Source organism: Loxodonta africana, chromosome X, assembly GCF_030014295.1.
Source record: "Loxodonta africana isolate mLoxAfr1 chromosome X, mLoxAfr1.hap2, whole genome shotgun sequence".
NCBI lineage: Eukaryota > Metazoa > Chordata > Mammalia > Proboscidea > Elephantidae > Loxodonta > Loxodonta africana.
In genome coordinates, this window is record NC_087369.1 from 126,709,192 (window position 1) to 126,731,690 (window position 22,499).

A 22,499-nucleotide genomic window follows, 5' to 3' on the forward strand; every position below is an offset into this window, starting at 1 on the left:
TCAGTTTATCTCAGAAACTTTTTTGCTTTTGGTCCAGTCCAGTTAAGCTGACCTTCCGTGTATTGAGTATTGTCCTTCTCTTCACCTAAAGTAGTTCTTATCTACTAACTAATCAGTAAATAACCCTCTCCCACCCTCCCTCCCTCCCCCCCCTCGTAACCACAAAAGTATGTGTTGTTCTCAGTTTATACTATTTCTCAAGATCTTACAATAGTGGTCTTATACAATATTTGTTCTTTTGCATCTGACTAATTTCACTCAGCATAATGCTTTCCAGGTTCCTCCATGTTATGAAATGTTTCACAGATTCGTCACTGTTCTTTATCGATGCGTAGTATTCCATTGTGTGAATATACCACAATTTATTTAACCATTCATCTGTTGATGGACACCTTGGTTGCTTCCAGCCTTTTGCTATTGTAAACAGAGCTGCAATAAACATGGGAGTGCATATATCTGTTCGTGTGAAGGCTCTTATTTCTCTAGGGTATATTCCGAGGAGTGGGATTTCTGGGTTGTATGGTAGTTCTATTTCTAACTTTTTAAGAAAATGCCAGACAGATTTCCAAAGTGGTTGTACCATTTGACATTCCCACCAGCAGTGTATAAGAGTTCCAATCTCTTCGCAGCCTCTCCAACATTTATTATTTTCTGTTTTTTGGATTAATGCCAGCCTTGTTGGAGTGAGATGGAATCTCATCGTGGTTTTAATTTGCATTTTTCTAATGGCTAATGATCGAGAGCATTTTCTCATGTATCTGTTAGCTGCCTGAATATCTTCTTTAGTGAAGTGCGTGTTCATATCCTTTGCCCACTTCTTGATTGGGTTGTTTGTCTTTTTGTGGTTGAGTTTTAACAGAATCATATACGTTTTTAGAGATCAGGCGCTGGTCGGAGATGTCATAGCTGAAAATTTTTTCCCAGTCTGTAGGTGGTCTTTTTACTCTTTTGGTGAAGTCTTTAGATGAGCATAGGTGTTTGATTTTTAGGAGCTCCCAGTTATCTGGTTTCTCTTCATCATTTTTGGTAATATTTTGTATTCTGTTTATGCCTTGTATTAGGGCTCCTAACGTTGTCCCTATTTTTTCTTCCATGATCTATATCGTTTTAGACTTTATGTTTAGGTCTTTGATCCACTTGGAGTTAGTTTTTGTGCATGGTGTGAGGTATGGGTCCTGTTTCATTTCTTTGCAAATGGATATCCAGTTATGCCAGCACCATTTGTTAAAGAGACTGTCTTTTCCCCAATTAACTGACACTGGGCCTTTGTCAAATATCAGCTGCTCATATGTGGATGGATTTATATCTGGGTTCTCAGTTCTGTTCCATTGGTCTATGTGCCTGTTGTTGTACCAGTACCAGGCTGTTTTGACTACTGTGGCGGTATAATAGGTTCTAAAATCAGGTAGAGTGAGGCCTCCCACTTTCTTCTTTTTCAGTAATGCTTTACTTATCCAAGGCTTCTTTCCCTTCCATATAAAGTTGGTGATTTGTTTCTCCATCACATTAAAAAATGACATTGGAATTTGGATCGGAAGTGCATTGTATGTATAGATGGTTTTTGGCAGAATAGACATTTTTACTATGTTAAGTCTCCTATCCATGAGCACGGTATGTTTTTCCACTTAAGTAAGTCCTTTTTAGTTTCTTGCAGTAGTACTTTGTAGTTTTCTTTGTATAGGTCTTTTACATCTTTGGTAAGATTTATTCCTAAATATTTTATCTTCTTGGGGGGCTACTGTAAATGGTATTGATTTGGTGATTTCCTCTTCGATGTTCTTTTTGTTGATGTAGAGGAATCCAAGTGATTTTTGTATGTTTATCTTATAACCTGAGACTCTGCCAAACTGTTCTATTAGTTTCAGTAGTTTTCTGGAGGATTCCTTAGGGTTTTCTGTGTATAAGATCATGTCATCTGCAAATAGAGATAATTTTACTTCCTCCTTGCCAATCCGGATGCCCTTTATTTCTTTGTCTAGCCTAATTGCTCTGGCTAGGACCTCTAGCACAATGTTGAATAAGAGTGGTGATAAAGGGCGTCCTTGTCTGGTTCCCGTTCTCAAGGGAAATGCTTTCAGGCTCTCTCCATTTAGAGTGATGTTGGCTGTTGGCTTTGTACAGATGCCCTTTATTATGTTGAGGAATTTTCCTTCAATTCCTATTTTGGTGAGAGTTTTTATCATAAATGGATGTTGGACTTTGTCAAATGCCTTTTCTGCATCAATTGATTAGATCGTGCTTTTTGTCTTTTGTTTTATTTTATGGTGGATTACATTAATGGTTTTTTTAATATTAAACCAGCTTTGCATACCTGGTATAAATCCCACTTGGTCGTGGTGGATTATTTTTTTGATATGTTGTTGAATTCTGTTGGTTAGAATTTTGTTGAGGATTTTTGCATCTATGTTCATGAGGGATATAGGTCTGTAATTTTTTTTTGTGTGTGGAGTCTTTACCTGGTTTTGGTATCAGGGAGATGGTGGCTTCATAGAATGAGTTAGGTAGTATTCTGTCATTTTCTATGCTTTGAAATACCTTTAGTAGTAGTGGTGTTAACTTTTCTCTGAAAGTTTGGTAGAACTCTGCAGTAAAGCTGTCCGGGCCAGGGCTTTTTTTTTTTGTTGGGAGTTTTTTGATTACCTTTTCAATCTTTTTTTTTTTATGGGTCTATTTAGTTATTCTACTTCTGATTGTGTTAGTTTAGGTAGGTAGTGTTTTTCTAGGAATTCATCCATTTCTTCTAGGTTTGCAAATTTGTTAGAGTACAATTTTTCGTAATAATCTGATATGATTCTTTTAATCTCAATTGGGTGTGTTGTGATGTGGCCCATCTCGTTTCTTATTCGGGTTATTTGTTTCCTTTCCTGTATTTCTTTAGTCGGTCTGGCCAATGGTTTATCAATTTTGTTAATTTTTTTTAAAGAACCAGCTTTGGCTTTGTTAATTCTTTCAATTGTTTTTCTGTTGGAGACACATTTTTTAAAATAATTTTTATTGTGCTTTAAGTGAAAGTTTACAAATCAAGTCAGTCTGTCACATATAAGCTTATATACACCTTACTACATACTCCCATTTACTCTCCCCCTAATGAGTCAGCCAGTTCTCTCCTTCCAGTCTCTCCTTTTGTGACCATTTTGTCAGTTTCTAACCCTCTCTATCCTCCCATCTCCCCTCCAGACAGGAGATGCCAACACAGTCTCAAGTGTCCACCTGATACAAGTAGCTCACTCTTCATCAGCATCTCTCTCCAACCCATTGTCCAGTCCCTTCTATGTCTGATGGGTTGTCTTCGGGAATGGTTCCTGTCCTGTGCCAACAGAAGGTTTGGGGACCATGACGACCGGGATTCTTCTAGTCTCAGTCAGACCATTAAGTCTGGTCTTTTTATGAGAATTTGGTGTCTGCATCGCACTGTTCTCCTGCTCCCTCAGGGATTCTCTGTTGTGCTCCCTGTCAGGGCAGTCATCGGTTGTGGCCGGGCACCATCTAGTTCTTCTGGTCTCAGGATGATGTATGTCTCTAGTTCATGTGGCCCTTTTGGAGGAGACACATTTTTAACCAGATCTCTGTCTCCAAACTGTAGCCCTTTAGCTTCTACTTCTTCCCTCCCTCCCTCCCTCTCTCCCTTTCTCCCTTTCCTTCCCTTCGTATGATTGAATGGCATGTGAGAACTTCAGTGTGGTTAAAGGCTCTGCCATTAAGGACAAATTTCAGGTGCTTGGCAGTGGGTTTTTTTTTATAATATGTGTGTTGATATCATCTGGCTTCTTGACATTTGTCCTGTGCTAACTCTCAATGAAAGAGATATTTCACAAAGATACAAATTTATAGAAAGAGCTATATAACCGCATCAGAAGTCACATGTCAGCATTTTAAAGCTAATTCAAAAATAGAAGTTAATAAAAATTAAAACAGATTAAAATAATTTGAATGTCTAACATTTTCTTTCAACACTCCAGAGGATACTTTTACACATACCTTGTGGTACCCACAACCTTCTTTGGCAATTGTTGATCTAAAGTACAAATCACAGTCTCTTTATATATCCTGATACTCTCAAAGTAAAACGCAAACTCCTTACATAGGTCATATCCTAATTCGATACCCTTTAAAGATTCAGGTGTGTTGAGGCGTGATTTACATATGGTTAAATTCACTCTTGTAGGTGTACAGTTGGATGAGATTTGACAAACATGTACAGCCATTTAACGACCACTGCAGTCACACTATATAGAACACTTACATCACTCCCAAAAGTTCCCTCCTGCCTCATTGTAGTCAGTAGCCTCCCTCCACCCCAACTCCACTGCAAACACTGTTCTACTTTCTGTCCCTATAGTTTCTCATTTTTCCAGAATGTCATATAAAGGGAATTATACAGTACATAGCCTTCTGTATCTGGGTTCTTTCACTTAGTATAATGTTTTTCATATCCATCTGTGGTGTTGCATATATCAGTAGTTTATTCCTTGGTATAGCTGAGAGGTAGTCTATTGTATGGATGTTGTACAATTTGTGTATCCACTCACCAGTAGAGTTTTAGTTTTGGTCAATTATGAATAAAATTGTTATAAACATTACAGGACAGGTCTTTTTGTGTACGTAAGTTTTTGTTTCTCTTGGGAAAATGCTTAGGAGTGGGATTGCTGTGTTGTACAGTAAGGGTATGTTTTACCCTTTAAGAACCTGCCAAACTTTTCTAAAATGAATGTGCAATATTGGACTTTTCACCAGCAATGTATGAGAGATCCAGTTTCTCTGCATCATTGCCAGCAGATGATAGTCAGGTTTTTGTTTGTTTTTTAATATTAGCCATTCATATAATGGTGTAGGATTCTCTGGTGTTTTCTTGGTTGTTTTTTTTTTTTTTTTTAACAATTACTTACCAATAATCTACTCTTCTGTCCAATGCCTTGGAGCCCCTGGGTGATGCAAATGGTTAACCCACTCAGCTGCTAAATGAAAGGTAGAGGCTGGAGTCCACTCAGAGGCACCTCAATATAAAGTCCTGGCCATCTACTTCCAAAAAATCAGTGATTGTAAACCCTGTGCTCACACATGGGGTTGGAATCCACTTGAAGGCAACTGGTTTTAAAGGTGTTAGTGGTATCTCCTTATGCTTTTATTTGTATATTGCTAATTATTAATAGTGTTGAGCATATTTTCATGTGTTCATTTACCATTCATATATCTTCTTTAGTGAAATGTCTATTTAAATTGTTCATCCATTTTTTATTAAGTTGTTAATCTTATTGTTTGACTTATAAGAATTCTTTATATATCTGGGGGAAAAAAGATCCTTTATGAGATATGTCTTTTGTAAACATTTTCTCCCACTCTGTGGATTTTCTTTTCATTTTCTTTGTTGAAGAACAGAAGTTTTAAAGTGCAGTGTATGAACTTTTTTATGGTCCATGCTTTTTGTGTCCTAATATTTGTCCAAACCAAGGGCTCAAAGATTTTCTACCGTTTTCTTCCAGAGGTTTTAGTTTTTAGGCTTGTATTTAGGTCAGTAATCTATTATTTCGAGCTAATTATTGTTTATGGTCTTAACTAAGGGGCTGAGAATAAAAGGTCTTCGCATATGGATTTCCAGTTGTTCCAGCATCATTTGTTAAATCATTTAATTACCTTGACACCTTTGTCAAAAATCAATTGACTATATTTTCTGGTCTATTTGTGTTCCATTAATCTATATATCTATCTTTATACCAACAATCTTGAAATCAGTTAGTGAGAGTCCTCCAACTTTGTATTTTCTTTTCAAAATGAGTGTCAGTATTCTAGTTTCTTTGCTTGCTTTTCTGTACACATTTTAGCATCACTTTGTCAATTTCGACAAAAAGTCTGCTGGGATTTTGTTTGAAATCAAGTGATTCTATAGATATGTTTGGTGAGAAGTTACATTCTAAAAATATTGACTCAGTCAATGAACATGGTATGTTTCTCCATTTATTTGTTTAGTTCCTTTCATGAGTGTTTTGAAGTTTCTGGCATACAAATCTTCTACAAATTTGTCAGACTTGGTCTCTGTGTTTCGTGTTTTTAGATCTATTATAAATAATACTCTTTTTTTCACTTCAGCTTCCAATTTTTATCGTATAGAAATAAAATAGTTGGATAAAAGTGATGAGAGCAGATATCCTTGCTTTGTTCATGATTTTAGGGGAGAAAGCATTTATTATTTCACTGTTAAATTTGACGTTAACTGTAGGTTTTTTGTAGATGTCCATTATCAAGTTGAGGAAGATCCATTTCATTCTCAGCTCACTGAGGTTTTTTTTTTTTTTAATCATGAGTTCTTGTTTCTCCCCCAGCAACAATGGTTCTTTTCCTTTGTCCTGGGGATGGGGGGAATTTTGTCAAATGCTTTTTCTTCATGGATTAAAATTTTTTTTTTCCTTTTAGTCTGTCAATAATGGTGAACTAAACTGATTGATTTGCAAATATCGAACCATCTTCACCTTCTCAGGATAAACTCCATTTGATCATGATGTATTATCCTTTACCTGTATGGTTGGATTTGGTTACTAGTATTTTTTTAAGGATTTTGGTGTCAGAGTTTATGAGGGATATTTGTCTGTAATTTTCATTACTTGGTTGTTTTTTTTTTTTTTCTTTTTTTCCTGGTTTTGGTATCAGGTTATGTTGGCATCATAAAATGTTTTGGAGGATTGTTCCCACCTTTTCTTACCTCATTGAATCTGGGTTGCCTGGCTTATGTTATTTGTGATTAGAGTGGGGCCTGGAGTGCCAGAGGATTTTTCTCAGTGATCTTTCTTCATCCTAATTTTTTTCTCTCTTTCTCTTTTTATTGTGCTTTAAGTGAAAGTTTGCAATTCAAGCCAGTTTCTCATATAAAAACTTAGACACACATTGTTACGTGACCCTAGTTGTTCTCCCTACTATGTGACAGCACACTCCTCCTCTCCATTCTGTACTTCCCATGTCCATTCAACCAGCTCCTGTCGCCATCTGCCTTCTCATCTTGCCTCCAGGCAGAAGCTGCTCACATAGGCTCATGTGTCTACTTGATCCAAGATGCACACTCCTCACCAGTATCGTTTTATGTCTTATAGTCCAGTCTGTCCTTGTCTGAAGAGTTGGCTTTGGGAATAATTTTAGCTTGGGCTAACAGAAAGTCCGGGGGCCATGTCCTCTGGGGTCCCTCCAGTCTCAGTCAGACCATTAGGTCTGGTCTTTTTACTAGAATTTGAGGTCTGCACCCCACTTTTCTCCTGCTCCCTAAAGGATCCTCTTTTGTGTTCCTTGTCAGGGCAGTCATTGGTGGTAGCCAGGCACCATCTAGTTCTTCCTGTCTCATCTTCATCCTAAATTTTAACAGTTCCTTCACACTTGTGCCACAGAGAGGGTCACTGTCCATACTCTTGCCCATTCTGTAGCAGTAAAAAAAAAAAAATTAGGCTAGTGTTATTATTAGAGGCTAGTCTCATGGTAGAGCCCTGGTGGTGTAGTGGTTAAGAGCTCAGCTGCTAACCAAAAGGTCGGCGGTTTGAATCCACCAGGCAATCCTTGAAAACTCTATGGGGCAGTTCTACTCTGCCCTGTAGGGTCGCTATGATCGGAATCGACCTGAGGAAGGCAATAGGTTTTTTTTTAGGCTCATATGGGGCAAGAGTATTCGCTAATATTTTGTCTAGCTTCAATCTCAGGGAAACCCTATGCACCTGGACCTTAGGGGCAGGGCTTTCTCAGCATTCTTGCCCCACCTCTGAATGACAGCTGACCAGCTTTGTATCTTTGGTTGGTCTTTGCTGGGAGATATTTTCTTCTCCTTTTCCCAGCAGTAGCAGACCACTGATTATTATCTCTCTAGGATCCTGGGCCTGAGAGAGTTTCTTGCTCCTCAGCAGGGGCAGAGGATTTTTGCTTCTGTTTCTTCCCCAGCAGCAGTGGATCTTTGCCTTTGTCCTGGGGATGGGTGGATTTATTTTCCCCTCCCCAGGCTGATGGATTTTGTTTCATCTTCTCCCAGAAGCAATGGACTTTTGCTTGTGTCCTGGGGGAGAGAGTTTGCTGCTTCTCTCTTAGTGGTTTAAGGCTTTTGCTTATCATGATAGAAGTGGTTTGGGTAAGTGTGTGAGGCTGTGTGTTAGGTCTGTAGCAGCAGCTGGTTGCCTCATGCATGCTTGAACCATCCACTGGACTCTTTTCATTCTCCTGCTTTGTTCTCATTTTTGTGAGGTCCTGTTTAAGAACCTGGCAGTGAGTTTTAAGTATCTAGAGCTCCCAGATATCCCAAACCGATAACAGTAGCCCGTACTTCGCACTTAAGAATTCGTTACAGTTTTCTTTTTACCTGCTTATGTGACAGCCACTTCTGTCTCCATGCTCTGCCAAAGATGAAAAACGGTGCATATGCCCTGACTCTCCTTAAAGTGGCTGGTCGCCCTTTGAAATTCAGCTTCCCTTCAGTTCTCTGATGGGCTCAAGAAAAGTTATAATTTTGTAGATTGTCGGGATTTTTCTCATTGTTGTGAGTGGCATTCTTATATAGCTTTTTACATCCTAAGAAGCAAGACTGTTTATAGTAATGTGTGTTCTCGGTGTTATTTTCTTTGTTTTTAAATATGCTTTAGGAAGACACGTGGTTTCTGAAGCATACTTGTAAGGAACTGTATTTTATATACTGGATATTATTGTATTTTTCCCATTTAAATTTTCTAAAATTATTTTACATTAAAATCGTACTTTAAAGTATCTACACTATACTTGACTTTTTTAGATACACAGTTCTCTGGATTTTAACACATATACACATAACACTGGAAACCCTGGTGGCGTAGTGGTTAAGTGCTACGGCTGCTAACCAAAAGGTCAGGAGTTCAAATCCACCAGGCGCTCCTTGGAAACTCTATGGGGCAGTTCTACTCTGTTCTATAGGGTCGCTATGAGTTGGAATCGACTCGATGGCAGTGGGTTTGGTTTTTTTTTTTTTATAATGTACATAACACTACTACTACAGCCCAAATACAGAAAAGTTCCATCACCCCCAAAAGTTCCTTGTACTACCCTTTTATAGTTACACCCTCCGCCTACATCTGACTCCTGGCAGGCACTGATTTGTTCACAATCACTATACTTTTGTCTTTTTGAAAATGTCATGTAAGTGGAATCATACAGTATTGTGGAAGACACATTCTGGAATGACCCCCCCCCCAGTGAGTGATGTCCTTGTATAATCCCTTCCCCTTGAGTGTGGGCAGCACCTATGACTTGTTTCTAACTTATTGAATACAACAAAGGTGATAGGATGTCACTCACATGATTATGTTATGTTACATAAGACACAATCTTAGTAGACTGGAGAAAGAGAGCGATTTGATTGATTGAGACTGTTTCTCCTACTGGCTTTGAAGAAGCAAACAGCCATGTTGAGCACTGCTGTGGAGAGGGTGACATGGCAGGGAACTGTGGGAAGCCCCTGAGACCATTTCCGTTTTGTAAATGTACAATATTCTAAATATTATCCAAAACCTTCTTTTCATGTCCCCTGCTTAATATTCTGTCTCCCACAACCACAAAATAGGCTTAATGAGAGCCAGGCTTCTTGCTTATCAGGGTGTCTCCAGTGGCTAGAACATTACCTGGCACATAAAATGTGAAGTGAATAAATACTTGTTAAATTAATGAATACAGTTTGGCAAAAAAAAAAAAAATGTGGGGAGGCAACCATTTTCTATTCCAGCCCTCAAACAAGAACTGCTTCCAAAAGGAGAATTCTGCCACCCACCTGCAAACTAGTGCAGTTCTGTCACAAGCACACATGACCAAAAAAAATCAACCTGTTGCCGTCCAGTCAATTCCAACTCATAGCGACCCTATGACAAGGAATTGTAAAATGTGAAAACCCAACCCGTTGCTGTTGAGTCGATGCCAACTCATAGTAACCCTGTAAGACAAGGGTAGAAATGTGGAAAGGACCTGTCAAAACCATTTTGAAATTGTGTATACACAAGTCTTCATGAGTGTGATTCTTTCTTTCTTTGATGTATAAAAGTGTAAAGATGGTAAGGTAGATGCAGAACCAGGTACAGAAGTGTTCTCTTAATTTCCAGTGACTCCCGAGACATAACTATTTCAAATTCATGAACCCATGTATCTAACACGCATCTAAAACATTTTCCATTTGCAATGAGGTAGGGTACAGTGTATCTTAATGGTTACAGGATGAGCTCTGGAGTCAAATTACCTGGATTCATATCTCATGTGCCACATTCTCACTAGGTGCCCTTGTAAAAGTTAACCCCACTAAGTGCTCATCCACAAAAAGGGAATAATCATAATACCCACCTAACAGGATTTTGTGAGAATCTAGGGAAATGATGTATATAAAGCACTTGGCAGAGTGCCTGGTACATTGTAAAGAAACACATTTGACTTCAGTTACCATTGTCGTTATTAATATTATCGTTGTTACGGGACTCTCCTCCATGAAGTTAACCATCTGATTATTAAATGAGGTAATATGTTTAGTGCTGAGAACAGTGCCTGATATATAGATATTTTATAGTTATTATTACTACAACTACATTCATCATCATTTATTATTGGTTATCCTTCCTCCATCACAAAACAGTGAAATGTAAACAATTATCCATGGAAGTGGTCTTTTTCTTTGCAATTTATTTGGAAAGTGGTGAGATGGTGTAGTGTTCCCTGATTTATATGCAATGTAGCATATAAGCAAGGTAAATATAATAAAGTATAGTTTTTAATGTAATGACTGTATGTGCATTTGGTTTTTTCTATTTCCTAAGCATGTGAAATGAGAAGGCAGAATGAGTAATCTAACAGTATAAAATATGTAATTGAATAGACCTCTTCATTAAATAAAGCCATATATATATTGCTCTAATAATCATGTTTAGATTCTATAGTAATACTTTGAAAGCTTTCAATGAACTAATTCTATAATATGAATAATGTTATTTTGGGTTGGTGATCAGCTGTCCATTATTTTGGGTTGGTGATCAGCTATTCTGCTAGAAAGAGACTGGAAAACACAGTTACTGACATAAGAAGGAAATTCATTCATTGTTCTGCTGAGTTAAAGAGATTGGAATGAGGTGGTCCCATTATTCGGGGGCTCAAGGATCTTTAATCCCTAATTGCATCCTTTTTCTAAATTACTTTTTGATCCAGAATGGCTGTCTGAACTCTAATTCCAGATTTGGGGTGGTGAGGGCCAAAAGGAAGGAAGAAAGTGAAAAAGTATCCTTTAGAGGTGCTTTACCTAGAAGCTTCACAAAAATTTCTGCTTGCATTCTTTAGCAAGAAATTTCATCACATGGTTTGCAGCAAGGGAGTCTGGGAAATGTAATATGTTTAAGAGTTCACATTGCCAACCTCAAAACAACTGGAGTCCTGCTAATGAGGAAGAATGCAGAGTCAATCTAAAGTGGACAAATAGAGGCTTCTGTCCCAATCATAAATCTGATACATGGTTACAAAAAGCATTCAACTAATAGATGTCTATAAAGTTTGAAAAGGAGAATGTCTTGTGGCAGAGAAAATGGTACACGTTCACCAGACTGTTCCATTTTCCTTATGGGACCACAAGAAGGCCACATTTCCCAACCTCTGTGACAGTTGGGGCTCCATGCTTGAGTTCTGGCTAGTGGACGGCATGGCCGGAAATGATGTTTGCCAGACCCAGTCCCTAAACATTCTGCAGGATTCTCCATGCTCCCTTTTTTAGACTGCCAGCCACATGCAAAGTATGCGATTGGGGATTCCAAGGCCCAAGAAGATGGTAGAGCGTAGGCTGGAAGAAGGCTGGGTCTCTTATTGATGGCTTGGAATAGAACTCCTCCCCATTCTGACTGTTTAATGGCCTACATTGAACTTTGGCATCAGTGAAAGAAACTTTAATTGGGCTGAGCCTCTGGGATTTAGGGGCTGTTTATAGCACAAAGCATTACCCACTATCCCATTACCGTCAAGTAGTTTCCAAATCATAGTAGCAACTGACCCAGTAGGACAGAGTAGAACTGTCCCATAGGGTTTCCAAGGCTGTAAATCTTGACAGAAGCAGACTGCCACATCTTTCTCCCGTGGAGCGCCTGGTGGGTTCAAACTGCTGACCTTTCAGTTAGCAGCTGAACAATTAACCACTGTACCACCAGGGCACCATGTACAAAGCATTACATACCCTAGTTATTAAAAAATTATTAGAGCCCCTAATAATACACCACAGAGCCCTGGTGATGCAAACAGTTAATTGCTCTGCTGCTAACTGAAAGGTCTGTGGTTCGAACCTGCCAGCCACTCCATGGGAGAAAGATGTGGCAGTCTGCTTCCGTAAAGATTAAATCCAAATGCAAACCCATTGCCATAGAGTTGATTTTGGCTCATAGCGACCCTAAAGGAGAGAGTACAACTGCCCCATAGGGTTTCCAGGGAGCTCTTAACTATTGCATCACTAGGGCTCCACAGGAAACCCTATGGGGCAGTTGTACTACTCTGCCCTATAGGGTCTCTATGAGCCGGAATCAACTCAATGGCATACAACAACCATAATACATGTGATACAGAGGCCAAGTAAAACACTTCATCCCCAGATACTTTCATTCCCCCAAATTACCACTAAAGATACTTAAAATTGGCTTTCAAATTCAAATCAGAAATTTAATATGGGAGAATTTTGATGAACAAAGTATATAAAATATATTTCAGATAAATAAACAAAGAAATGCAAATATAAAAAAATTTCCCTTCATTGAATTGCCAAAGTTATTGACAAGGGCATGTGATGCGAGTACTTTCCTGCCAAACCAATTATTTTCAGCCTCTGGTCAGAAATACCCATGTTCGTGATAAAATCTCTGAACTTTCCTGAAGGATTTAAGAGAAGAACCGAATATAAAAGGAGACACATACCATGTCTAGAAACAGAAAAATGACTAGTATAAGGAAGTCATTCTCCTTAAAATAATGTATAGTTTCAGTGCAAACCAAAGATCCTTAGCGGGTGTTTGCAGTAAGCTTGACCAACTGGGTCTGACACTCATCTGTAGAAATAAGGTGCCAGAGAAGGCAAGAAAAAAAAATATAGAAGGAATATTTTTAACTGGGTCTTAATTTTATATGATAAAGTGATTTGCTATCCCTTTTCCTCCAAGAAATCAGCCCACCCTAAGGATTTGTATGGAAATTAAACAGCCACTTGTTGCCATTTTACTTTAAAGTTCTTTAAAAAGAAACATTCAACCTTTTTACACTTCAACAGTTTGACTTGGCGATTCTCCCTCCTCAAATTCAGGGAAGGACCTTCTGCCTTGTTCATCACAGGGCGGGGGCGGAGCATCCCCTGAGAAGCTTGGAAGTGAGCTGAGCCTGGCCAGTCTTGTGGGAGGAGCTGCATTTCACAGAGGCTGCAGCTGACAAGAAGCTTCAAGGTAATGGCTGTCTTAAAGCTAGTTATTTTCTTGGGACTTCTCAGGGCCTCAGAGTAAAGATGAAAATATAAACTGTGGCCTTGGAATGGTGGGAAGGATGTGTGGTTTTGAAAGAATTGCTGGCATTTTGAAGGAATTGATCCTCTGGAATTTTTGTATCTCCCAATGCTTTAAAAGTCCACAGTGAGAAAACGGGTGATCAGATTACAGCCTCTAAATTAAGACTTCAGTGCGGCATGGCTGTTCATGCTAATGTATTGACTTCGCATTCCATGTTTCTGTGTTCGCAAGACACCCCGTTACTGTTGGAATTTTTAAAGCACTTGTGAATTTACAGAGAAAAATAACTGACAGGAATATTTGACAGCATCGGGAAAGTACTCCTATCAGTTGAGTGACGCAATCAATTTTATGTCTGTGCCACATGAGCGTGGAAAGGGCATCAAATATGCAGTTGAGTGAAAACATTTCCACATAACATACGCATGCCTGTATGTATGATTAGAAAAACATCTGGAGGGAAATAAACTCCCAGGATAACAGTCAGCATTTCTGGGTGGTCAGGTTACTATTTTAATATTATTTTTAAACATATTTCAGTATTTTCAGAGTTGTTTTCTTCATGACTGTTTTTAGATCATAAAGAAAAATGAGGTTGAGGTTGAAAACTGTGCACCCATTTTGTTTCAGACACATAGACACACAGAGACATGCACACACACATACCCCTCTTGTCTTTTGTCAATAGTGGCATTTTTCATGCACCTGATGAAGCTGGTAGGCTGGTGGCTGTGTCAGCTGCCACTCTGCATGTGTCCTCCTTGCAAACCATTCTTTCAGGCCACAGGTATGGCTGTGGACAGCAAGAACCATTTTTCTATATCTACCAAGTTTTAGAGTGAGACAGAGAATTTAGTTTATTTGTAAATGCAGTTTCTAAAATATTATATATGGCAAGGTGCAGCCATGCGATGGAATGCTGTGAACTGATAAATGGAAACATGAGCCTGTAGTGATTGGAAAAGGAGTCTGAGAAGTAGTATTAGGTAGAAAAGCAAATTGTAGAATGGCAAGTACCATATGATCTCACTTAAAAGTGAGTATGTGTATTAGTATATGTATGTTAGCACAATATATGCAACAAAACTGGGAAACATAACTGCCGAATTGTTAATGGCATTATTTGTATAATTGGAGAGACAGAGCAGGCTGTACCATTCTCTATTTAAAAGCTTATTAACATATACTTGTTTATTTTTTTACATCATCAGGGAAAATATTGACTTAAAATGGTACCAACTTGGGATAAACCTCATTTGAAGTAATTCGTAAAAAATCATGTGGAAATACTTATTGATATACGATGATGTTCAGACCATGCTTTTGAGTGGGGTCAAAATAATATGCATTCATCTACATATGTAAAAAAATTCTGAAAAAATACATAGAAAATATTGATAGTGATTGTTCTAGAGTCGTACTTTTTATATGTGTTTTTGTATCTTTTCAATTTTCAATGAGCTTCTGGAGGTTTAGAAAGTCAGAAATACTGTAGATGAAGACAATGATCCTGTTATGATCCTACACAACAAAATGCTTAAGCTTAGCATAGAAAATTCTAGATGCCTGGCTGACTGGAGCTTCCAGCTTCTCTCTTAAAGACTTGGTAGTGACTAAGACCCTGGGCAAGGACCCCTGGTGATGCAGTGGTTAAAGTGATCAACTGCGAACTGAATCAGCGGTTCGAAACCACCAATTGCTCCATATGTGGCAGTCTGTGTCCCTGGTGATATACAGCCTTAGAAACCCTGGTGGCATAGTGGTTAAGAGCTAGGACTGCCAACCAAAAGGCAGTTTGGCAGTTCGAATCTACTAGGCGCTCCTTGGAAACCACATGGGGCAGTTCTACTCTGTCCTATAGGGTTGCTATGAATTGGAATCGACTCCATGGCAACGGGTTTGGTTTGGTTTGGTTAAGGCCCTGAGCAGGCCACAGTTCTGGCTCTGGTCGCAAGGGGGTGTGTGTCAGGTTTCCTAAATTTTCTCTAGCCAAAAACCAAACCCAGTGCTGTCAAGTCGACCCTGACTCATAGCGACCCTATAGGACAGAGTAGAACTGCCCCATAGAGTTTCCAAGGAGCGCCTGGCAGATTTGAAACTGCCAACCCTTTGGTTAGCAGCCGTAGCACTTAACCACTACGCCACCAGGGTTTCCAAATTTCCTCTAGGCAACCTAGGCAACCGTTTTTATGAAGTGGGCAAAAAAAAAAAGTAATGGCACGCGTTTTGTATTAGCAGACTATGAGGCAGCATATAAGGTATGACTGCAGTTCCATTGAAAAAATTGCACGTGTGTAACAGGAAAAGCCTCATACCCTGATGTGAGGATTCAAACAGAAAACATACAAAATCTGGTCCATAGGAGAAACAAGGTGATTGTTACTTCCTTTCTCTCTTGTCCAACCTCATACTTTTCCTGACAGAGGTAATTTCAACATGAACGGCATGCCTGTGACACAGAACGTCCTACATTATAAGATTAAGGAGGAAAATAATCATGACAGCTCTATTGTGGATGAGATTTCATCTCATTCCTGTGTTTCAGAATGGCATGCCTGCCAGAGTTTTGGTAGAGAGATTTCTTTACACCTTTTCCAGGTAATTGATCTGATTTCCTGTCTTCTCTTTGGACAGTCTAGTGTAGTATCAGAGATTCAAGTACCTGGGCAGTCTGCACGTGATGCCCGTTGAGCCCCAGAAAGGCCGTGCCACTACAGGAGCGCACAGCGGGGTAAGGGCTCTGCTGGATGAGCAGCTGGAGTGAGAATCCAGGCAGCCTGCTCACAGGCCAGACCCACCACCACACCCTGACACCGGGTAAGGCTGTTCCCATTTTACAAAACATTTCGTGTCACAAACATGCTGAGAACTTGAGGAGTAACTTACTTTGCTTGCTGCTCTTCAGCCATAAGCACTTTGTATTAAGAGTCACAATTCCTATTGAAATCATATAAGGTTGAGAATTGGGGCATAATTTATTTTGCTCCCTGTTCTTTAGCCATAACGTTTTGTAATTAAAAGTCAGAGCTTCTAGTTTCAGGAATGAATCTAATGTACTAAAATGCTATGTAGAGCTCATTGAAGAGGCATTCAGGTGTCTAACTGACATTCCAGACAATGGTCAGTCTCTCAAGAAATCCTTGGTAACTACCCTATCCTGTTAGTGACCATAACAACCATACCCAATTTCTGCCCCTAAGCTCACTTTTAATGAGTTCATTGTGTAGTTATCTGAGTCCAGGAGGTACAGATTCTAGTAGATGTGTCTGGCTGCTTTAGGTGGACAGGGAAGCACCTACAACCTAAAATTATGAAACTGTGCATTCTGTTAGAACAGTGCTTCTCAAAAAAGTGTTTCTGAACATGTAGCATTAACATCATTTGAGAACTTCTTAGAGATGCAAAATTTGCGGTCCAACCCAGATCTTTTGAATAAGACTCTAAAATTGGGGCCAGAAATCTAGTTTTAACGAGTCTTATAGATGGTTCTGATGCATGCTAATTTAGGAGAGCCATTGCTCGAAGGTGAAGAATTAAGGGCACAAAACTACCAAAGTGTCTAATACATAGAATCCCTGACCCACCACTGCAGCCTCTCCCCACCTCCACTGGCACGTGCACACATTCACTCCTCAATCAGCGTGTACAGTAATAAAAGCACCTTCTTGGAATTGAGATAATTAAAAATCACTTCTCTGGTTCTTGTCCCCCACCCTGCATTATGTTGCCTTTTCCTCCTCTGTCTGATGCCTCACTGTACATTGTTCTTTTTCCTTTTATCTCTTTTCTATTCACAGTTGTTCATCTTCTACTTTTTCAAAATAATTTCATTTGCTGATACTTCTTTTCCCTTTCCCCATTTCAGTATCTTCCAGTATTATTCCATTCAGACCACGTGTTTAAGAATCCTTCAGAGATTCAGGTGGAAGAGGACAGGCTGCAGAAATTGTAAACCCTTTTTAGTACTAAGACAAAAGAGGCCTCATTAAGAATATTGTTTTGGGAAGGACCTGCCTGCAGTGGCAACAACAGTCAGACACCTCAACCTCTGATAATAACCTGCTGACACACAAGTCTAAGTCAGAATGGATGACGAGTATGTCTTATGCATCTATAAAAACCAGTTATGGCCAGCAAAGGTTTTATCCAGATCTGAACCTTCATCAACTGATCAGATAAATAAGGCACTTCCCCTAGAAGTTCAAATATTCTCATTAGATGAAAAAATTACAGTGGAAAGCACAGAAGTAGAGAGCCTAAATAAGTCTCAAATTGAAGACATGTATTCCTCACTAGCATCACAGTCAGAGGTCAGTGATAGAGAAGGAACAGCCTATGAAAGATCACTTAAAGTGGCACTGGATATTCTGAATGAGAGAACACATTTCGGTCAAGCCAGCCCTGCAGGTGAAGAAGAGATCACTGCACTCTCTCAAGATGTACCACAAAATCGATCTGATTCACCCCCTCTGAACAAGTATCGGAAGTGCAAAGGGGACTTAGGGGAGTGTCTAGAGGAAAGTGAAAACCCAGCATTCCTGTTGGCATCTTCAGAGAGTGATGATACCCTGTATGATGATAAATCACAGGTGCACACAAGTGAAATGGAAACAAAGCCATCACAAAACTCCAGCTGGTGCCAGAGTTTCTCTTCATTTTCAGAGGATGATGATGAGAAAGAGAGCAAGATAAAGATTGACTTCTCGACAGTTACGTCCTTGTGTTCCACAATCAAAGAGGAGAAAAAATATGTTAAAGATGAAAAGTTTGTTCCATTTTTCCCATCAGATACTGTCACTGTGCCCAGAGCTTTGAAAGAAGAGGCGGATGACACCTTCCCAGAGACCCTGGCTACTTCCCATGAATACTCTACTGTCTCAGAGAATACTGAGGATCCTGGAGAGGGTCCCTCAAATTCAAGCATAGATGCCATCCAAAATCGACCTTCCATAGATTCAGAGATGCAGGTTATGACATCCCCCAAGCATGGTTCAGGAGAATCCTGGTGTTCACCTGGTACCTCTAACCGTGTCCTAGATAGTTCATGCCATCTTTTGAATGATAGAATAAATCTTCACAGACTGGATTTTGAGAACCTTGAAGAAGAACTTCAAGGCAAGTCAGTGCATCTAAATCATATTGATACTTCTGTGTTAGATGAAGATGAGGAAGATGAAGAACTTCCTCGGCTAGTTTTTCATTATGAGCCACGTCCACTTGAGACAGGAGCAATAGTCTGGTTTAAATATCAAAAATACCCATTTTGGCCAGCAGTGGTAAAAAGCATCAGACGAAAAGAAAGGAAAGCAAGTGTGCTTTTTGTTGAGGTGAACATGAGTCCTGAAAAGCGAGGCGTTAGAGTGCCCTTTAGAAAACTAAAGAAATTTGATTGTGAAGAAAAACAAGCACTAGTGGAAAAAGCCAGGGAGGCTTACCATGAAAGTATTGACTGGTGCCTATCACTCATTTGTGACTACAGAGTTAGGATAGGTTGTGGTTCTTTTGTGGGCAATTTTTTTGAGTATTACAGAGCTGACATTAGTTATCCGATTAGAAAAGAAATGAAACAGGATACCTTGAGGGACATTTTTCCAAAACTGCATAATCAAGGTACTGTGGAAACTATGGTTGTGACTTCCCAGACCAAGAAAATGTCCTTTCAGAAAATTCTCCCTGACCGAATGAAGGCTGCTCGAGACCGAGCCAACAAGAACCTAGTAGACTTCATCGTGAATGCAAGGGGAACAGACAGCCATCTCCTGGACATTTTAAAAGGCAAGAAAAAGTCCAGGTGGCTGCAATCATTTTTGCACGCCAAAAATTTCATCCCCAGTATTGAAACATACTTTGAGGATGAAGATCAGTTGGATGAGGTGGTAAAGTATTTACAAGAAATATCCAAAGACATAGACGACAGCATGCTGACGATGATAAAAACTGATAAAATTAAATTTATCCTGGAAGTTCTTCTGCCAGAAGCAATCATTTGTTCAATTTCTGCTGTTGATGGATTAGATTACAAGGAGGCTGAAGCAAAGTATCTAAAAGGGCCATCTCTAGGCTACAGGGAAAGAGAATTATTTGATTCAAAAATCCTATTTGGAAAGAGAAGGAAACCACTAACAAACGAATTTCATTAAATCTCCTGAGAGTCTAAACCATAACAGGGAGTTTTCATAAATATTCATTTAAAAAAATCTCCCAACCATTTTCTCTAACATGTAAATATTTTCTGGAAATGAAAGGCTTTGGGGATTGTGTTCAGTTTTTGAGATCTATAGTATCTGTGGCTGTCACTATATCTTTAATTTCTTCCCTTGTGCTTCTTCAAAATCAGTTTTGTTAACACAGTTCAGCAATTCTGCTTTCCTGTACATTTTGAGAATGCGTAATTGCTAAATAATTTTAGGGAGAAAATACTATGTTGCTTTACGACATTTTTGTGTCTATAGCTAAAGACACTGTGTGCAATCATTTTCATATTAAAAATGCACTAGTATCAGATATTAAGCAAGATAACCAGGAAAAGAAGCATCAAGTATATATATTTTTGCTTAATTTTTATAAAATAGTAGGTTTTCTCTTAAGATAGTTGAATTATTTTTCCTGCCATGCCTATTTATTTTTGGAAAAAATTTATCTGTAACACATAGAACCAAAGATAGACATGCTTTACTATATATTATAACTTCAAATGCTTTTGCAAGAAAACAAACTTAAATTCAAATATAAAGTTAGTGGATTATCTGCATGTAGTCCTTAAGTGGGTGAATGACATCTCAGCAAGCGGAAGATCATTTTGGAAGCCTTAAGCAAGATTCTTCTCCCTTCACTTCCTTGGAATTCCATTTATGGGAGCATCTGTTCTTCGATGGCTGAATGGTTTCTTAAAAGAGACCGACTAGTGGCTGTCTTAACTGGAAGTGACTGGATCTTCTTAATAGCTGTCTGCCCCACGTGGAAGGCAGCTAGAGTCATTGTATTTACACTCTGGCTGCTCTAGACCTATGAGTCCAGGCTGACCTCTTAAGAGGTCTTCTAGTTTTATATAAACTGTAGGAAAAGCACTTTTTTTTCTGAGTCTTTTATCTTCAAAAATGTAGTCATTTTGTCGCAGATCAAGCAAGCTTTATCATCTGGCTTATTCATAGGGTATCTCTAACAGGTTCCAACAGTATAAATGCTGTTTGGTAAGTCATTCCAGGCTGCTACAAGGAGTAGACGGACCAGAATCTGGGAATTTGGAAATGAGTCACAGAAAAAAAGGCTCCATTCAGTGAAATATGGCAGTTATCCAAATATTCTTTTCATTGTTGTTAGGTGCCACTGACTCATAGTGTCCCTCTATGTACAATAGAACGAAGCACTGCCCAATCCTGCACCATCCTCACAATCATTGCTACGTTCGAGCCTATTGCTGCAGCCACTGTGTCAGTCCATTTCGTCAAGGGTCTTCCTCCGTTTTACTGATGCTCTACCAAGCATGATGTCCTCCTGCATGGAATGATCCCTCTTGATAACATGTCCAAAGTACATGAGGCTAAGTCTCGCCATCCTCGTTTCTAAGGAGCGTTCTGGCTGTACTTCTTCCAAGACAGATTTGTTCTTCTGGCAACCCGTAACATATTCAGTATTCTTCAGCAGCACCGTAATTCAAAGGCATCAATTTTCTTCAGTGTTCCGTATTCGTTCTCCAGTTTTCCCATGTGTATGAGGCGATTGAAAACACCATGGCTTGGGTCAGGTGCTCCTTAGTCCTCAAAGTGACATCTTTGCTTTTTCAACACCTTAAAGAAGTCTTTTGCAGCAGATTTTCCCAATGCAATAAAATTAACCATTTGACTCACAAAGTTAACCATTACACCTAAGCAACAATACCACAGATCCTATGTATTACTCTGGAGCAGATGATGTCAGTGTTCTACCGCCATCCCCAGATCTAGCCTAGAAGCCACTGGCAGATTGCACATCGATGGCTCCCTTACGCACTGATGACCTCTTGCATCACTCTGCCTGAGGATGTTCTCTCAATTGGGAGCATCTCTGGCCCATGTGCACAGGGTAGGTTGAAAGTATTGGGGAATTAACGTCCTAGGAGCTACCCTCAACAAGTGGGCGACAGGAGTTGATGAATAGTGCACTTCTTTATGCCTCAGTGGTTAATCTTCAGGCATGTTTAAATGTATAAGTTACAATCTGAAGCTAATGAATGGTTTCTCTTACCTTGAGATGAGCCTTTCTGTGAGAATGAATGTTATAAAAGCTAACTTATTTTAATAACTTCATGTGAAAATAAATCCTAAAGGCTTAACATAAATCTGACTGCTTTTTTACCTCTTAGAGTGTGTTATATGTCATTCATGGGCTCTTGTTATGTGTTCTCATGGCCACCTGTTTTTTGTTTAACTTGGAAAAGTTAGGTACTCAGTTTTCAAAACAAAACAACTTATCCATTGTATCTTTCACCTAGGTCTCCTGCTATGTCATAGTACAGATTATACAATCACATAAATGGTGTGTCTGTATATTAAAAAAAAAATACATATAATTTGCTTGGAAGTTTTGTTGATTGTAATTGTCACCTTTTTCATGCTCATTATAAAGTATCTTGTCATTCTAAATAAATACTCACCTTCATGTACGATTTTGTCTTTTTTTTTAAGAAGAGGACTTTCCAAATCACTTAAGTTTCTGATCCCACAGAACCCCCTTTGGACCCTGTCTGAAAGAGACCTAGACTCATCTGGCATATTGCCTGTGCAAATCCATATGACTCGCTCCAGGCCCTGAGAAGTATTTGACAACAGACCATCACCGTGCTATATATGTGGGCCTTGTTGTTAGGTGCAATCGATTCGGTTTTGAACCATAGCAACACTATGTACAGTAGAATGAAACACCGCCCAGTCCTGTTCCATCCTCATAGTCATTGCTATGTTTGAGGCCATTGTTGCAGCCACTGAGTCAATCCATCTCATTGAGGGTCTTCTTTTTCACTGACCCTCTACCTTATGTGGA

The 22,499-nt window shown here is 39.2% G+C and overlaps 1 protein-coding gene across 1 annotated transcript; it reads left to right on the plus strand.

Moving 5' to 3' along the window:
* The first annotated feature begins 13,308 nt into the window (after positions 1-13,308).
* PWWP3B (PWWP domain containing 3B) lies at positions 13,309-22,101 on the plus strand. Its single transcript, XM_010594736.3, has 3 exons — positions 13,309-13,421; positions 16,116-16,298; positions 17,347-22,101. The coding sequence occupies exon 3, from the start codon at positions 17,567-17,569 to the stop codon at positions 19,619-19,621; it is 2,055 nt and encodes a 684-aa protein (XP_010593038.3). The 5' UTR covers positions 13,309-13,421; positions 16,116-16,298; positions 17,347-17,566; the 3' UTR covers positions 19,622-22,101.
* The last annotated feature ends 398 nt before the right edge of the window (positions 22,102-22,499 follow it).

Bases quoted from the DNA above. Each gene is read 5' to 3' on its own strand.
- PWWP3B (XM_010594736.3), top strand. From the start codon at position 17,567: ATGGATGACGAGTATGTCTTATGCATCTATAAAAACCAGTTATGGCCA.